General features: G+C 36.2%; 1 protein-coding gene across 1 annotated transcript; it reads right to left on the reverse strand.

Moving 5' to 3' along the window:
* Positions 1-571: 571 nt before the first annotated feature.
* LOC128210895 (uncharacterized) lies at positions 572-3,808 on the reverse strand. Its single transcript, XM_052915249.1, has one exon. It carries the CDS (start codon positions 3,806-3,808, stop codon positions 572-574), a length of 3,237 nt encoding a protein of 1,078 aa, XP_052771209.1.
* Between the last annotated feature and the right edge of the window lie 9,606 nt (positions 3,809-13,414).

Below are 13,414 nucleotides of genomic sequence, written 5' to 3' on the forward strand. Positions count from 1 at the left end.
CAGTTCCAGTACACTCCCCGTCTGGTATTCTAATACCAAAATTTTAGCCTAATACAACAGCATATATAGAGATTCACATATTAAACCTAAGCATATATAGAGATTCACATATTAAACCTAAGACAAAAAAGCTATATCTTTGAACTTAATCACCTTAAAGTACAAGCCCTAATTAAACAAAACAAAATGACCAAGATACAAAGCATCAGTAAAGAAACTGAAATTATAAAGTTCCTACATTAGTGTTAATTTTAATAAAACTTCACTAACAAGTGTATATGAAAATTAAAAAAAAATGACCTACTTTTACAAAATAAAGAAATATAATGTTACTCAAGTTTCTTACTATGAGAGTAATTATAATTGACTTAGACAGTTAAATATTGACTTTTAAAAACAATAGATGCAAACCCTAATTATTGCTTTAAACAATACTGAAGCCAATACATGTATCGTATAACAAATGAAAGCATGTATGCAAAACAATAAGACATATTCTAATCAGCACTCAAAATTGTCTTACATTTATGTTTGTGTATGTAGATAAACTGACTTATTTTGAGAAAGTACATCAATCCACTAGGAGTACCAACTCCGTGATTGGTCTAACATAATTTACACATTTTTTGTCTTTAACGATGCGTACTTCCACTGAACGAATGTTTGAGTCACTTCCACTTTGGAAGACACGAACAACGATCCCCAATGGCCAATGGTTTCGATGTTCTTCAACATCCTTAACAAGAACAACGTCTCCGGTTTTCAAATTTTCTAGAACACTTGGCCACTTTCGCCGTGTTTGCAAAGTTTGAAGGTATCCGTTACGCCACTGTTTCCAGAAAGTGTTTGCCATCACCTGAACGTACTTCCGTTGCGCTTTGTATATGTCCCTCATACTCAGGGTTGAGTCCAATCCTTCCAAAGGTTCCTTCTTCTGGGTTAGCAGCATTCCCGGGGTCATCATTTCAGGATCGTCTGGGTCCGTAGAGATTGAAGCAATAGGTCGGGAGTTGATAATCGCACACACTTCACACATGAATGTACACAAAATGTCATGAGTCAACTTTTGCGCGTGTGTCTTCAGGAGCATAGAGTCTAGGATTCTACGCGTGAGTCCAATGATTCTCTCCCACACTCCTCCCATGTGTGACGGGTGTGGAGGGTTGAATTTCCAAGTTATCTTCGAGTCGTGAAAGTATTTCTTTACAGATCCATCTTCTACACAAATGCCTTCGGCTTTGAGATCATCAAGCGCCCCAATGAAATTCGTACCACGATCTGATCGAACCTCTTTGACTGGTCCTCTTATGGCTACAAATCTTCTAAATGCATTTATGAAGGCTGAACTGCTTAACTCTTCAATAACTTCAATATGCACTGCCCTAGTACTCAAGCATGTGAAAAGCATGCCCAATCTTTTACTTTCTGCAAGTCCGCCTCTGGTCTTGCGGGCAACAATGTGCCATGGTCCAAATGTATCTACGCCAATCACTGTAAAGGGAGCACTTGGAGTAACTCTGTCTTCAGGTAGGTCGGACATGTATTGACTTTGAAATTTACCACGCTGTCTTTTGCAGATGACACACTTATGAATAGTACTGGAAATAAGTCTCTTCGCACCAATAATCCAGAAGCCATTGTTACGCAAAGTGGATTCAGTAAGTAGTCTGCCTTGGTGTTGAACTTTCTCGTGGAAATGTCTCACAAGAAGAAGAGCTATGTGAGACTTCTTCGGGATGATGATTGGCTGTTTGCTGTTAGACGGAACATCTGCCTTTGTTAATCTGCCACCAACACGCAAGACACCTTTCTCGTCTAGAAATGGACTCAATGTAGACAGACTGCTACTTGCAGGTACAGCTCTCTTGCTTAACAATAACTGAATTTCCTCTTCATAACTGCTCTCTTGAACTGTACGTACAATGAAGTTTTCTGCTTCAATGTGACTCGTAACGACATCAGGTTTTGCTACTTTTTTGTGTTCTTTACACGACCTTTTCAAGAGCGCGAATGCTCTCACCAAAGACTGCCAAGTAGAAAACTTTTCAAACTTGCTAGTTATACTGGATTCAACATTCACTGTTTTTCTCGTGAGAACTTCAGGTCGAATCTCAGTGTCATTTTCAGGGTTGATCAGGTCATAGTTCTTGGACTCTTCGATGTTATCCTCTATCTGAAGCTCTTGATCTTTCAGAAGAGGAGGACCTTTGATCCACGTACTGTCGCTAACATCTAGGCAAACTGGTCGACATCTGGTTGCACAATCGGCTGGATTACGGGTCGTTGAAACGTACTGCCATTGCTCTGGTGTAGATACATTCAATATTCTTTCAACACGATTGCTCACATACGTGTAGAACCTTCTAGTTTCGTTGCAAATGTATCCTAGCACCACTTTGCTATCAGTAAAGAATGTCATAGAAGCTATCGGTATGTCTAACTGCTTAGATATTATAACAACTAACTCAGTGGCTAAAACTGCGCCGCACAGTTCCAACCTAGGAATACTATGTCCTTGTGTAGGGGCTAACTTCGCTTTTCCTAACAGAAACCCAGAACTGGATTCACCAACTTGGTCGGTCACTTTCAAATAAGACACTGCAGCAATAGCTACTTCTGAAGCATCTGAGAAGATATTCACTGAACTCTTCTTTGCTGTACTGAAGGAAATCGTAGTGTAGGCACGAGGAATAGCAATTGTCTCTGTGTTTTGTAAGGACTGCTTCCATTCAAGCCATCTCATCTCATGGTTTGGTGGGAGAGGAGCATCCCAGTCTACACCGGACGGTGTAGCTTCACGTAGTAGTATATTGCCACTTATGGTTATCGGAGCGATGAAACCAAGGGGATCATAGATACTGTTCACCATGGAAAGTACGCCTCTTCTGGTGAAAGGCTTGTTTTCCATTTCGATATTGAAGATGAAGGCGTCCTTCTTCAAGTCCCAGGCCAATCCGAGACTTCGCTGGGCAGGAAGAGGATCTACACTAAGATCTAGTGATTTTAAATCACCTCCAAGGTCTTCCTGAGGGAAGGCGTGCATTACAGCGACATTGTTTGATGCAATTTTATGTAGCCGAATGTTTCCACCATCACGTAAAGCTGTCTGAGTTCTTTTCACTGTAACTATTGCTTGATCAACAGTAGGCTTAGACGTTAAACAGTCATCTACATAAAAGTCCTTGTTAACCAGATTTTGAATGTCTTTTTCAGCAGTTTGTACAGCTTTGCGTAGACCATATGTAGCAACAGATGGGGAAGCACAGTTTCCAAATACGTGAACACACATTCTATATTCAATGAGTTCTTTGTCAGGATCATTATCTCTGTACCACAGAAAACGAAGGAAATCACGATGCTCATGAGTGACTCGAAAGCGATAGAACATCTGCTCTACATCGGCCGAAACAGCGACTTCGTCTCTACGGAATCTGAGAAGAATTCCTAGCAGGCTGTTTATCATGTCAGGGCCTGACATGAGAACACTGTTCAATGAGATATTCTGGTAGACTGCCGACGAATCGAATACACCTCTTATCTGCCCAGGTTTCTTTGGGTTGTAGACGCCAAATAGTGGAAGATACCAACACTCTTGTTGAATAGCACAGGGTGCAACTTCAGCAGCTCCGCTATCGATGACCTTGCCCATAAAGGTGACAAAATGCTGTCTCTTGACCGAATTGTTCTTCAAGCTATTATCTAGGATTTGAGCTCGGCGCCACGCCTGTGCTCTGTTGTTAGGTAGCTCGGGTCTGTCATCCTTGAACGGAAGAGGTGCAGTCCAGAAGCCATTCTGGTCACGTTCCATTTTAGAGTCCATAAGTTATACAAACTGTTTGTCTTCTGCAGAGAGTCCAGTCGTATCGTCATCAACTGTTCGAACAAACAAGGTATCATCAAGCGACTGAAAATCAGGATCTTGATTTTCCTTTATATTCAGGTTGAATTGGCATGGTTTGATGTGTGTGCCTCTGCAATCGGGCATGATGTAGGTCTTGTACACGGAGACATCTTCGTTTGTGTGCACACGCCCTGAACACACCTCTCCCACTATAACCCAACCAAGCGCTAACTTTTGAGCGAACGGAGTGCCACGGGATCCAATGGCTTGGTCCATAACATGGTGGGCTTCAGGAACATCACGTCCTATAAGAAGCTGCACCTTGCAGTCTCCTTGTAGGTTAGGAATTGTATCCGCAATGTGGTTCAGATGACTATACGCTCTTGCCACGTCTGGAGTGGGTATCTCTGATAGTTCGTTTGGAATATCATCGCACTCTATGACTCGAGGAACATCAATCTCTGTGGAACCATCAATCGATTTAATACATATATCGTTAGTGCGTCTACCCAACTTTGTAGCACGGCCATTGCATGACGACAACGTGTACGGAGTGGTCTGTCCATAAATACTCAATTTATCAAATAGTTCGCCAGTACCCAAGCTACAGTTGCTTTGATCGTCAATGATAACATATGCCCTGACAGCCTTTTCAAATTGTCCTTTTGGATATATGTCGACAAGAACAGTTTTACTACACGACCTTCCGATGAGTGTATCGCCACACAAAGTCGTGCACTTTGCTGTAACGTCCTGTTGGTTCTGCGTCTCCCCGCCGTGAAGTGCTGCAACGTGACCTTTTCCACAAATGGAGCATTTTACGGCAACTCGACAATCCCTTGCGTAGTGTTTAACTGAATCTAAACACTTGAAACAAATGTTCTTCTCTCTAACAAATCGTTTTTTCTCTTCCAATGTTTTTTGAAGAAATGTTCTACATTGCAACAGGGAGTGCTGTGCATTGTGTATAGGGCAACGTTTAATGGTGGCTACATTTTGATCAGTGTTGGTTTCCTTTTCTCTGGGTAGAGATTGGACTTCTTCAGTTTTTCTTGCAAATACTTTAAATGGTTTGGAAATTTCAGACTTTTGTTCACACATGTATTGGAAGGCTGGATCGTTTTTGGTTCTGCTTATTTCCCTCACAAAATTCACAAAGAAGCTGAATGGTGGAAACATAACTTGGTGGTTGTGTTTGTACTGAGATGCTCTATTTGTCCATTTATCCTGTAGGTTGTATGGTAGTTTGGAAACTATGGGATTCACTCCAGACGATGAATCGAAATATGAAAACATCATTGTGTACACAGGATTAGCTTTTAGATACTGGATCTCACACAAAATGTCTAACAGGTCGTAGAGCTTTTGTAGTCTTTTGATATTTTTGTGAAATTATTCAATTTCTTTTTGATAGAAACCTCAACCAACTCTGGCCTTCCATACATTTCTTCAAGACGAATCCAAATTTCGTCCCTAGCATAGCTCGGCTCATGGGCATTTGCCGTTTTGATGCTTATGGCATATTTGGATGATTCCGCACCAAGATATTTGATAAGTAGATCTGTTTCTTCTGCAGGTGATGCGTCCAGTTCATTCATTACTGATTTGAAAGTACCTTTCCAAGATTGGAATGTCTCTGGTGTATCTCTGAAATTAGACAGCCTTGCAACTAAAAGGTCCTTTTTTAACAAGAATTTTGTTATGTCCATGGGAAAGTTTACATCGCTTCTTTTGTCATGTGCATGTGTCACAGGATCAATGTTAAGGTAACGGTCTACCTTCTCTTTGGGATTTTCAAACTGAACTGGTAACTGTTTATCTGATTTACTAGTTTCACTGCTTGAGTCACTTGTGTCTGCATTCTCTTGTTTGACTTTAAGCAAATTTATCTCAGCTTCAATCTCTGTTCTTTTCCTGATTTCACTTGCTTGTTCTATTTGAAACCTTTCTTCTATCGTGGCCTTTTCTTTTAATAACTGAAATTCTTTTTCCGCAAATTCCATCTTTCTCCTGTACACAGAACTTGAACTTTTCTTCGAACTTTTAACGGACATTTTTTCGCTAAACAATACAATCAAGTGGTCAATGTGGTTCATAAATTGAGTTATAACTCTTCTTATCTCTTTTCCATGTTGATGTAACTCTGTAAATTATTTTGTACTGTCTTCTGTGCCAGTTCGCGTCAAATACTCTTCAAATTCACCATAAATGTTTTCAAACTTTGCTGTTAAGTCTAAAAGTTCCTTTTTCCTTTCTGTCAAAACTTTAATATCACTTTCATCAATTTGTTTTGCTATGCAAACGTTTATATTATCTTGCATCGACTTGATCTTAGCTTTGTAGGTGTCAACTTTTTCTTCATATTGCGCCATTGCTTTTGGCGTAAGCGTTCTTATTCTTTTCATTTACAGGTAGTAGAACTTGCGATGACTTGCCAATACTCGAAACAGTTGCAAACTCCACTTGCCAACATTTTTTTAACTATAATGCCACCGCATCCATGGGAAGACGACGCATCTAGTTTAACCATTTATTCGTCATAGATATTGCGGTTAAAAAACTGTGAGGGGCTATAGGACTAGAATATGCTTGTTTTAGACTCGTGGTGCGGAGCGCACCCGACACGACGGAACGTCAAAAACCAAAACAATCGAGTAGCACACAACAGTTTACAAATCGACAGTGGTCTGTAAATAACCAGTAAAACTTAGCCCCGAGTATAACTTCAAATTATCAAATTTAAACAAGAAAACATTACTTAATACTGAATAAAGATTAATACTGAATAAAGATAATAGAAAACAAACATGGAACTTCAGTTCCAGTACACCTTTATTAAAATCTAAAAAAAAATCAAAAATTATGGTTTTGTAAAAACGGCTCTCCAATTGGGAAAACTCCAATTGGAGAATTCCACAGTCAATTTCTATTGATAAAATTCACCAATTGGAGAATACAGAAGTTGGAGAACACAGAAGTTGGAGATATCACCAGTTGGAGATTTCCACAGTATTACAGCTGCTGGGGAAAAATAAAGTTGGGATATATACATGCCATCATATAATTGCTAATTCATTTAATATTGATAGAATATTCAAGAAAATAACAATGCAAGATGTTAGTTGTTACCTGATTTCGCGTATACCATCGGCATTTTTAACTTGTGTGCAATCTAAAGCAGTTTTATTATATACAACTGCGTCAGATGTGTAGTTTTATTATTCCTTTTCAGAAAACTGTTTGATCAAAATGCATATTTCACTAATAAATCTAAACAATCAAACTGTTTGCTTAATTCTGCATACTTCCTGGTGGTACTTGGTTATAATATTGAATTTTTAATCGACTTAAAGGTTAGAGAACACTGGATGTATTCCTTTAGACCACTCTGTCAAGGATTACCCGTGAAAGCGCTTGCAAGCACTTGCTTCAAACAGGGTCCTTTAATTATTTTTCAAAGCACCGATGAACGGGTACAACTTTCATTGGTTAAATCTCACTAAAATAAACAAGCTCGATTTTGCTAAAGGTGAATAGCTGATAAAATCACTCACGAGTCCGTTTACATTGCTAGAAACTGTAACTGTGTCATTTTTGAGAGGCCATCCATGAGATAGCACCCCTAGTGGGGATCTAACCCACATCGTCGTGGGTTAGAAGCAGAAACCTACACCACTAAACCACTTTCATCCTTAAAGTACCGAGAGGCAGGCATCACGCTGCAAAGGGATCGAGCTAAATGTACCATGGAATGAACCCACGACTACGACTTCCATAGGCAAACGCCTTAACCAATAGGCTACGGAGACGGTATTAATGCATGTACTCAATTAACTTAAATAGAAAAGTCTGCGATTGAATATTTTGTCAGTAGTCTTATATTACTGGTTTCCATGCATTTTCGCAAAGATTGGATGGTACCAATCCAAAACAAACAAGAGGCCCAAAAGGGCCTATGCTCTACTGGCTGGGTTTGTGTGGTCAACATCACTGTTTTCGAAAAGAACCAACTCCTTATGGGTATCTGAATACTCAAAACTGAAGACTGTATCATATTCGCAAGCATTTATTACAAAATAGCATTTTTTTATACTATCGAGGCCTATCGTCTAATAATTTCAAGGCCCATAATCCAGAAAACATGGGCAGATCAGGTTTTCGAAAGGAACTGAGCTCTAATGGATATCCAAATACTGTACAAGTTTCATCAAGATACAATCAAAACTGATGACTGTATTGTGTTACCGAGCAATTGTTAACTGACACACTAATTGTTTTGATATCAAGGCCCATAATCTAGGCATGCATGGGCGGACCTGGCTGGTTTTCAAAAAAAAACAAGCTCTTATGGATATGTAGATACTGTACAAGTTTCATCGTGATACAATCAAAACTGAAGGCTGTATCGTGATAACGAGCAATTGCCTACTGAAACACTGATTTTTGTATCCTATCAAGGCCCATAATCTAGAATTTTCGAAAGGAACCGAGCTCTTATCGATATGTAGATACTGTTCAAGTTTCATTAAGATGCAATCAAAACTGAAGGCTGTATCTTGTTAACGAGCAATTGTTTACATAATTTGTTATACTATCAATGCCCATAATGTAGGCATGCATTGGCAGATCTGGCTGGTTTTCGAAAGGAACCGAGCTGTAATGGATATGTAGATACTGTACAGGTTTTATCAAAACTAAAGGCTGTATCATGTTAACGAGGATTGTTTACAGACGCACGGACGCACATACTACGTACACATTACCATTGCATAAGCTCTTCAGGCCTTTGGCCAGAAGAGCTAAAAATGAAAAAAGTTGTCAAAACATCCAAAGTGTGAGAGTGCAGCTTTAACATTTGAAAGTAACTCTGTTTGCCTCATGCCCCTAAACAGGGTTTAATCATATTATATGAGCAGTGGGCTTGTCCCTGTACGTTTTATTGTATGATTGCAGTAATGGATACTGGTCTAATTACCTTCTGACAATTTTTCATCAATTTTAAGGAAATAGAAAACACATATTAAGCTCAATCATTAGGTTGAGAAATAGTCCCTAAAAATATTCATTGTGGAAACATATCTTATTTAAATACATACAGGAAATGGCAACATCATTTACCCTTTAGTATGAAAAATGCAGTTTCCTGAATTTGAATAGCAGTTCTTTATTTAAGCATCTCAATTCATTCAACATACACATAGTATGTATCAAGTTTCAAAGGAAACCAAATCATTGTAACAATTGTTTTCAAAGCAAATATTCACACTCTTGACAAACTCCTTTTCCTAGTTTCAACTTAGAGACTTTTTAATGAGCCTGCACCTTCCCTCCTCTTATGCAGTGGCTTTAAGCAACAAAGTAAAGCTAAAAGCTCAAGTTGCACAGCTGGTGAACAAGACTGCTGTGTTGATAGTTACTTGACAAACTGCACACTTGATGCCATAAATCATGTACATCAACCTCCAGAATGAAGAAATGACGCAGCACAGAATTGATTTCAATTGGAGCTCTCTGTGTGCTTTCATCTCCTTGTTGTAGTCAAAGAATATGTCTTAGTGTGCAGTGCGGGATCTTGAGAAGCCTTCTGCTCGTCTGATGAAGAAAGTCTGGCAGAGTGTGAAATTCCTGTCTACTCATATGGTTAGACGCCTGTGATCTATGTCTTCTTGTGTGTGCTAAACCATCACCTGAAGAGAATTTAGAGGAAGTTAGTGGTTGATTACAATTAATGTGACAAAACATGGTCTTTTATTTATGCCATCAAGATCTCGTATTCCAAGTTTCATATCTTGTATGTTAATTCAAAGCAATTGAGCATAAACTGTTTGGTAATTTATTTTAAGTCACTGCTTCTACTTATACTATCAGTAATATTGAACATGAACCGACAGACCCAAATGCTATTCTAAATATTTTTATGTGCAGAAACTTTAATCCTATTAACACAAAAGTAATCCAATTGGATTTCTTCACAAAACATTTTACAACAATATTTGTCAATTTAACAAAAATATTGATTATTGTTTTTTTGTCAGACAAACACAGAGATGGCCCTATATATTGCTCACCTGATTTGAGAAAGGATTTTAAATGAGTTATTGTTTGAACCCTTACTGGACACTTTTGGTCTGACTTTATAATGCAGCTGGTGAAAATATTAAATGTCCCTTTATAATGGGCTTACAAAAACATGATAAAAAAGCATTTGTTTAAAAATTACAAAGGGCCATAATTCTTACAATATAAGTTTGTATTGAGCAGAATAAAAGGCTTTGTCTAAAATACAACCTCAGAACTATATTTACAAGTAAAACAAAAAAAATCTACAACTTGAAATATGTTTGCTATAACTGGTTTTGAGAGAGAATGATCAGAAGAAAACATCACACATTCACAATCATATTAAAAAATTTATTATATTCAATTTCAAAAAAAAACTGCAAACGACAAGACACTTACATTTCAATTTCTTGATTTAATATATTGATGATTATCAATTTGCATGAAGCGAGATGGGTCTTACACTCTGTGCAACTTGCATGTTCTTAGTTGCTTAGTTATTACCTTTTTTAAATTTCTCCTCTTGATCTGAGCCACGCCAAAATGATGGGAGATGCTTTTATTGTCTTTTCCATCAGAATGTATAGCACCTCTGTGTTTCTGTTTGTCTCCTGAAACAGTAATAGTTTATTAATAATAATAACAATAATAATACTAGTGACTTTAAGTGGAATTATTTTCACCGCTTGTGCCTTGCACATTGGTGAACAAAGTTGACTTTCGGAAAAATACAAATTCAGGCCAACATTGATAATATATTGGTAAAATATACATATTTTATTTATAACACTATGCAGTTGTTGTTTTTTCAAATCCTACATAATTATATTATCAATGATATTTCATAATAAAATATAATTTGTATAAAAATTGAAATAACACGGCATAGTTGTTGACAGAACATGAAAAAATAAATGTGTAAGACTACTACTTTATGGGGTGTAAATAACCCAGGGCTTTCACTTTAGGGACATTTGAACACTTTTAGTGAAGATCCACTACCACATCTACTAATCCCCCCCCTTATTAAACCATATTTTTATGGAACAACATACATTATGGTAAAGGAATTTGACAGATGGTATCTTAGGAACATTTCTGTGACATTATTTTGAAAACAGGCCAGCAGGATCTGAGGAGAAGATTTTTCAATTTAGACATATAGCGAAAAGTAGCTACGCACCATACAGCAAGTTTTTTTATGAATCAATATCCGGTGAAGAAAATTCATACAGGGTATTGAAACATTTTTTGCTTCACATGAAGACTTTTAACAAAGATAACTTAAGTAGCTCTTCATCATATTAAATAAAAATTAGCACAGTCTATGCCCATACAGAGACCCGCATTTGATCTTTTACCAAAGTTTTATTGAGAGTTTAGTTCCTTGGCACACTAAGTCTTTACAGGTATGTTAAAGCTGCACTCTTACAGATTAATTGTTTTGAAAAAGTTTATTTTTTATCTTGGAATGAGCCAATTTATGCGAAAATGCATGGAAACCAGTGATATAAGAGTGCTGACAAAAATCAGATCACAGATTTTAATTTAAAAAATGGATACTTGTGCATTTTTCTTAAACTGTTAGTAACGCTTTATGCCATTCAAATTAGTTTATTTAGATCTTATGTCAGCAGTCTTATATCACTTCTTTGCAGATATTTTGGCAAAAATTGTCTCATTCAAAGACAAAAAATAAAAGATTTGTCAAAATGGTAAATCTGTGAGAGTGCAGCTTTAAAGTGTTTGAGAAAAGTAATCACCTTATCAACACCGGTAAAAAAACAAATACAGGGCTCTTTGCAGCTGTATAGTCTGTCCTTCAGTTAATTCAAAATGGTGAAGAAAAATAAAAGTTGTCTTCTGTTTTAACTTTCAAGTCATTCAAAGGAATATTGCCTACTGTTGCAGCATTTGTGACCGCACATATCATGTGGTATACACACACTGATATATAACAAAACCAAGTTCATTTGTCTCAGTATTTGCCAATTTTGGGCTTTCACTTCATGAACATGTTTTGAGTTTTAGTGATCTGAATAGGCTAAAAAAAATTATGACAATGATGCAGGTGATCTAAAACATATTTTTTTCATCAAAAGATCCAGGAATGAACAAATATTTTTTGTGTGAAAAAACAACAGTTCAATTCATTTTTTTATGTAATTTAGTTAAAAACAAAATTTATTTAAGTTAACTATATATATATATATATATATATATATATATATATATATATATATATATATATATATATATAGTTAACTTAAATAAATTTTGTTTTTAACTAAATATATATATCTATATAATTATATTATTTATTCCACAGAATATATTCCCACAGCAAATTTTAATGATATGCTTTTTTCAACCATTCCAATTTATTTTGTCAATAACCACCCTTTTGTTGACTATATTTAATAAATATCAGTAGGAAAATGACCAACTAAGATCTTAATTATACACAGTAAAGACAGTTACCATGACAATACTTGGTGCTTTTAGATGAAGGCAAAGATAACAGTCAGAGAGTTGCTACTGAAAAATTTCTTATCAAAATTTGATCAGGGTCAGTAGCCTTCAATGATATATTATGCCATGGACCTATAAACTATGGTTTATAGGTCCTTAATTTACGTATATTGAATTAAAAATAAATACAAATGTACATTAATTTTACTATAATTTTCTTTATATCTTTAATTCTGAACAATACAATTTTATTGTTTTATGTCACTGAATGCATGACTTGTGTTCTTTTTTAGTTGCTAAACTTTTAATACTAACATGCCACACATATATTAATGTTTTATTCAGTTTTCTTAAATCGTTAGTAAGGCTTAAGTCATTAATCATTAATTTCCGAAGGAAATATGCCAATCTTTGATGTTAGCTTTTGTCAGCAATCTTTAATCATTGGTTTGCAGATATTTACCAAAAATTTGCTTTTTCCAAGACAAAAATAATAAAAGTTGTAATATTGGTAAATCTGTGAGAGTGCAGCTTTAATTTATTATAATTTGGCGATTAATTCACCTTTACATATCATATATGTATTTTAAGAAATGGAACTTGATTGGATATTTTAAATATCAAAATATATATTTGATAATCCTATGTGAGTGTCAACAATTATTAAAGTGTGTCAACGTTAATATACCATCCTCCACAGCTCCAACCCTGAAGAACACTCGCACAATATTGTCCCCCACCGCCACTAAGGAAAGTCCCAATAAAATTTAAAACATATTAACCTTAAAACTACTTGTGAATAATAATTTATAATTAATATACTGTCATTTAAACCTTAAAGTTGTTGAAATTATAATAGCTGCATTTTCCACATACTAATAAGTCATGTAAATAGCATAATTCTAGGCACCACCATACTTGTAAGTTTTCTTTTCTAAGTCTAAATTTAAGTTGCTATGAAATGGCCTTATTTATTGCTTTTCCTATGTATTGAATGACTTTGTTCTATGAAAAAGGCCTTTTCATTGTTTTTATGATCCT

Source organism: Mya arenaria, chromosome 12 (genome assembly GCF_026914265.1).
Source record: "Mya arenaria isolate MELC-2E11 chromosome 12, ASM2691426v1".
Taxonomy (NCBI): Eukaryota; Metazoa; Mollusca; class Bivalvia; order Myida; family Myidae; genus Mya; species Mya arenaria.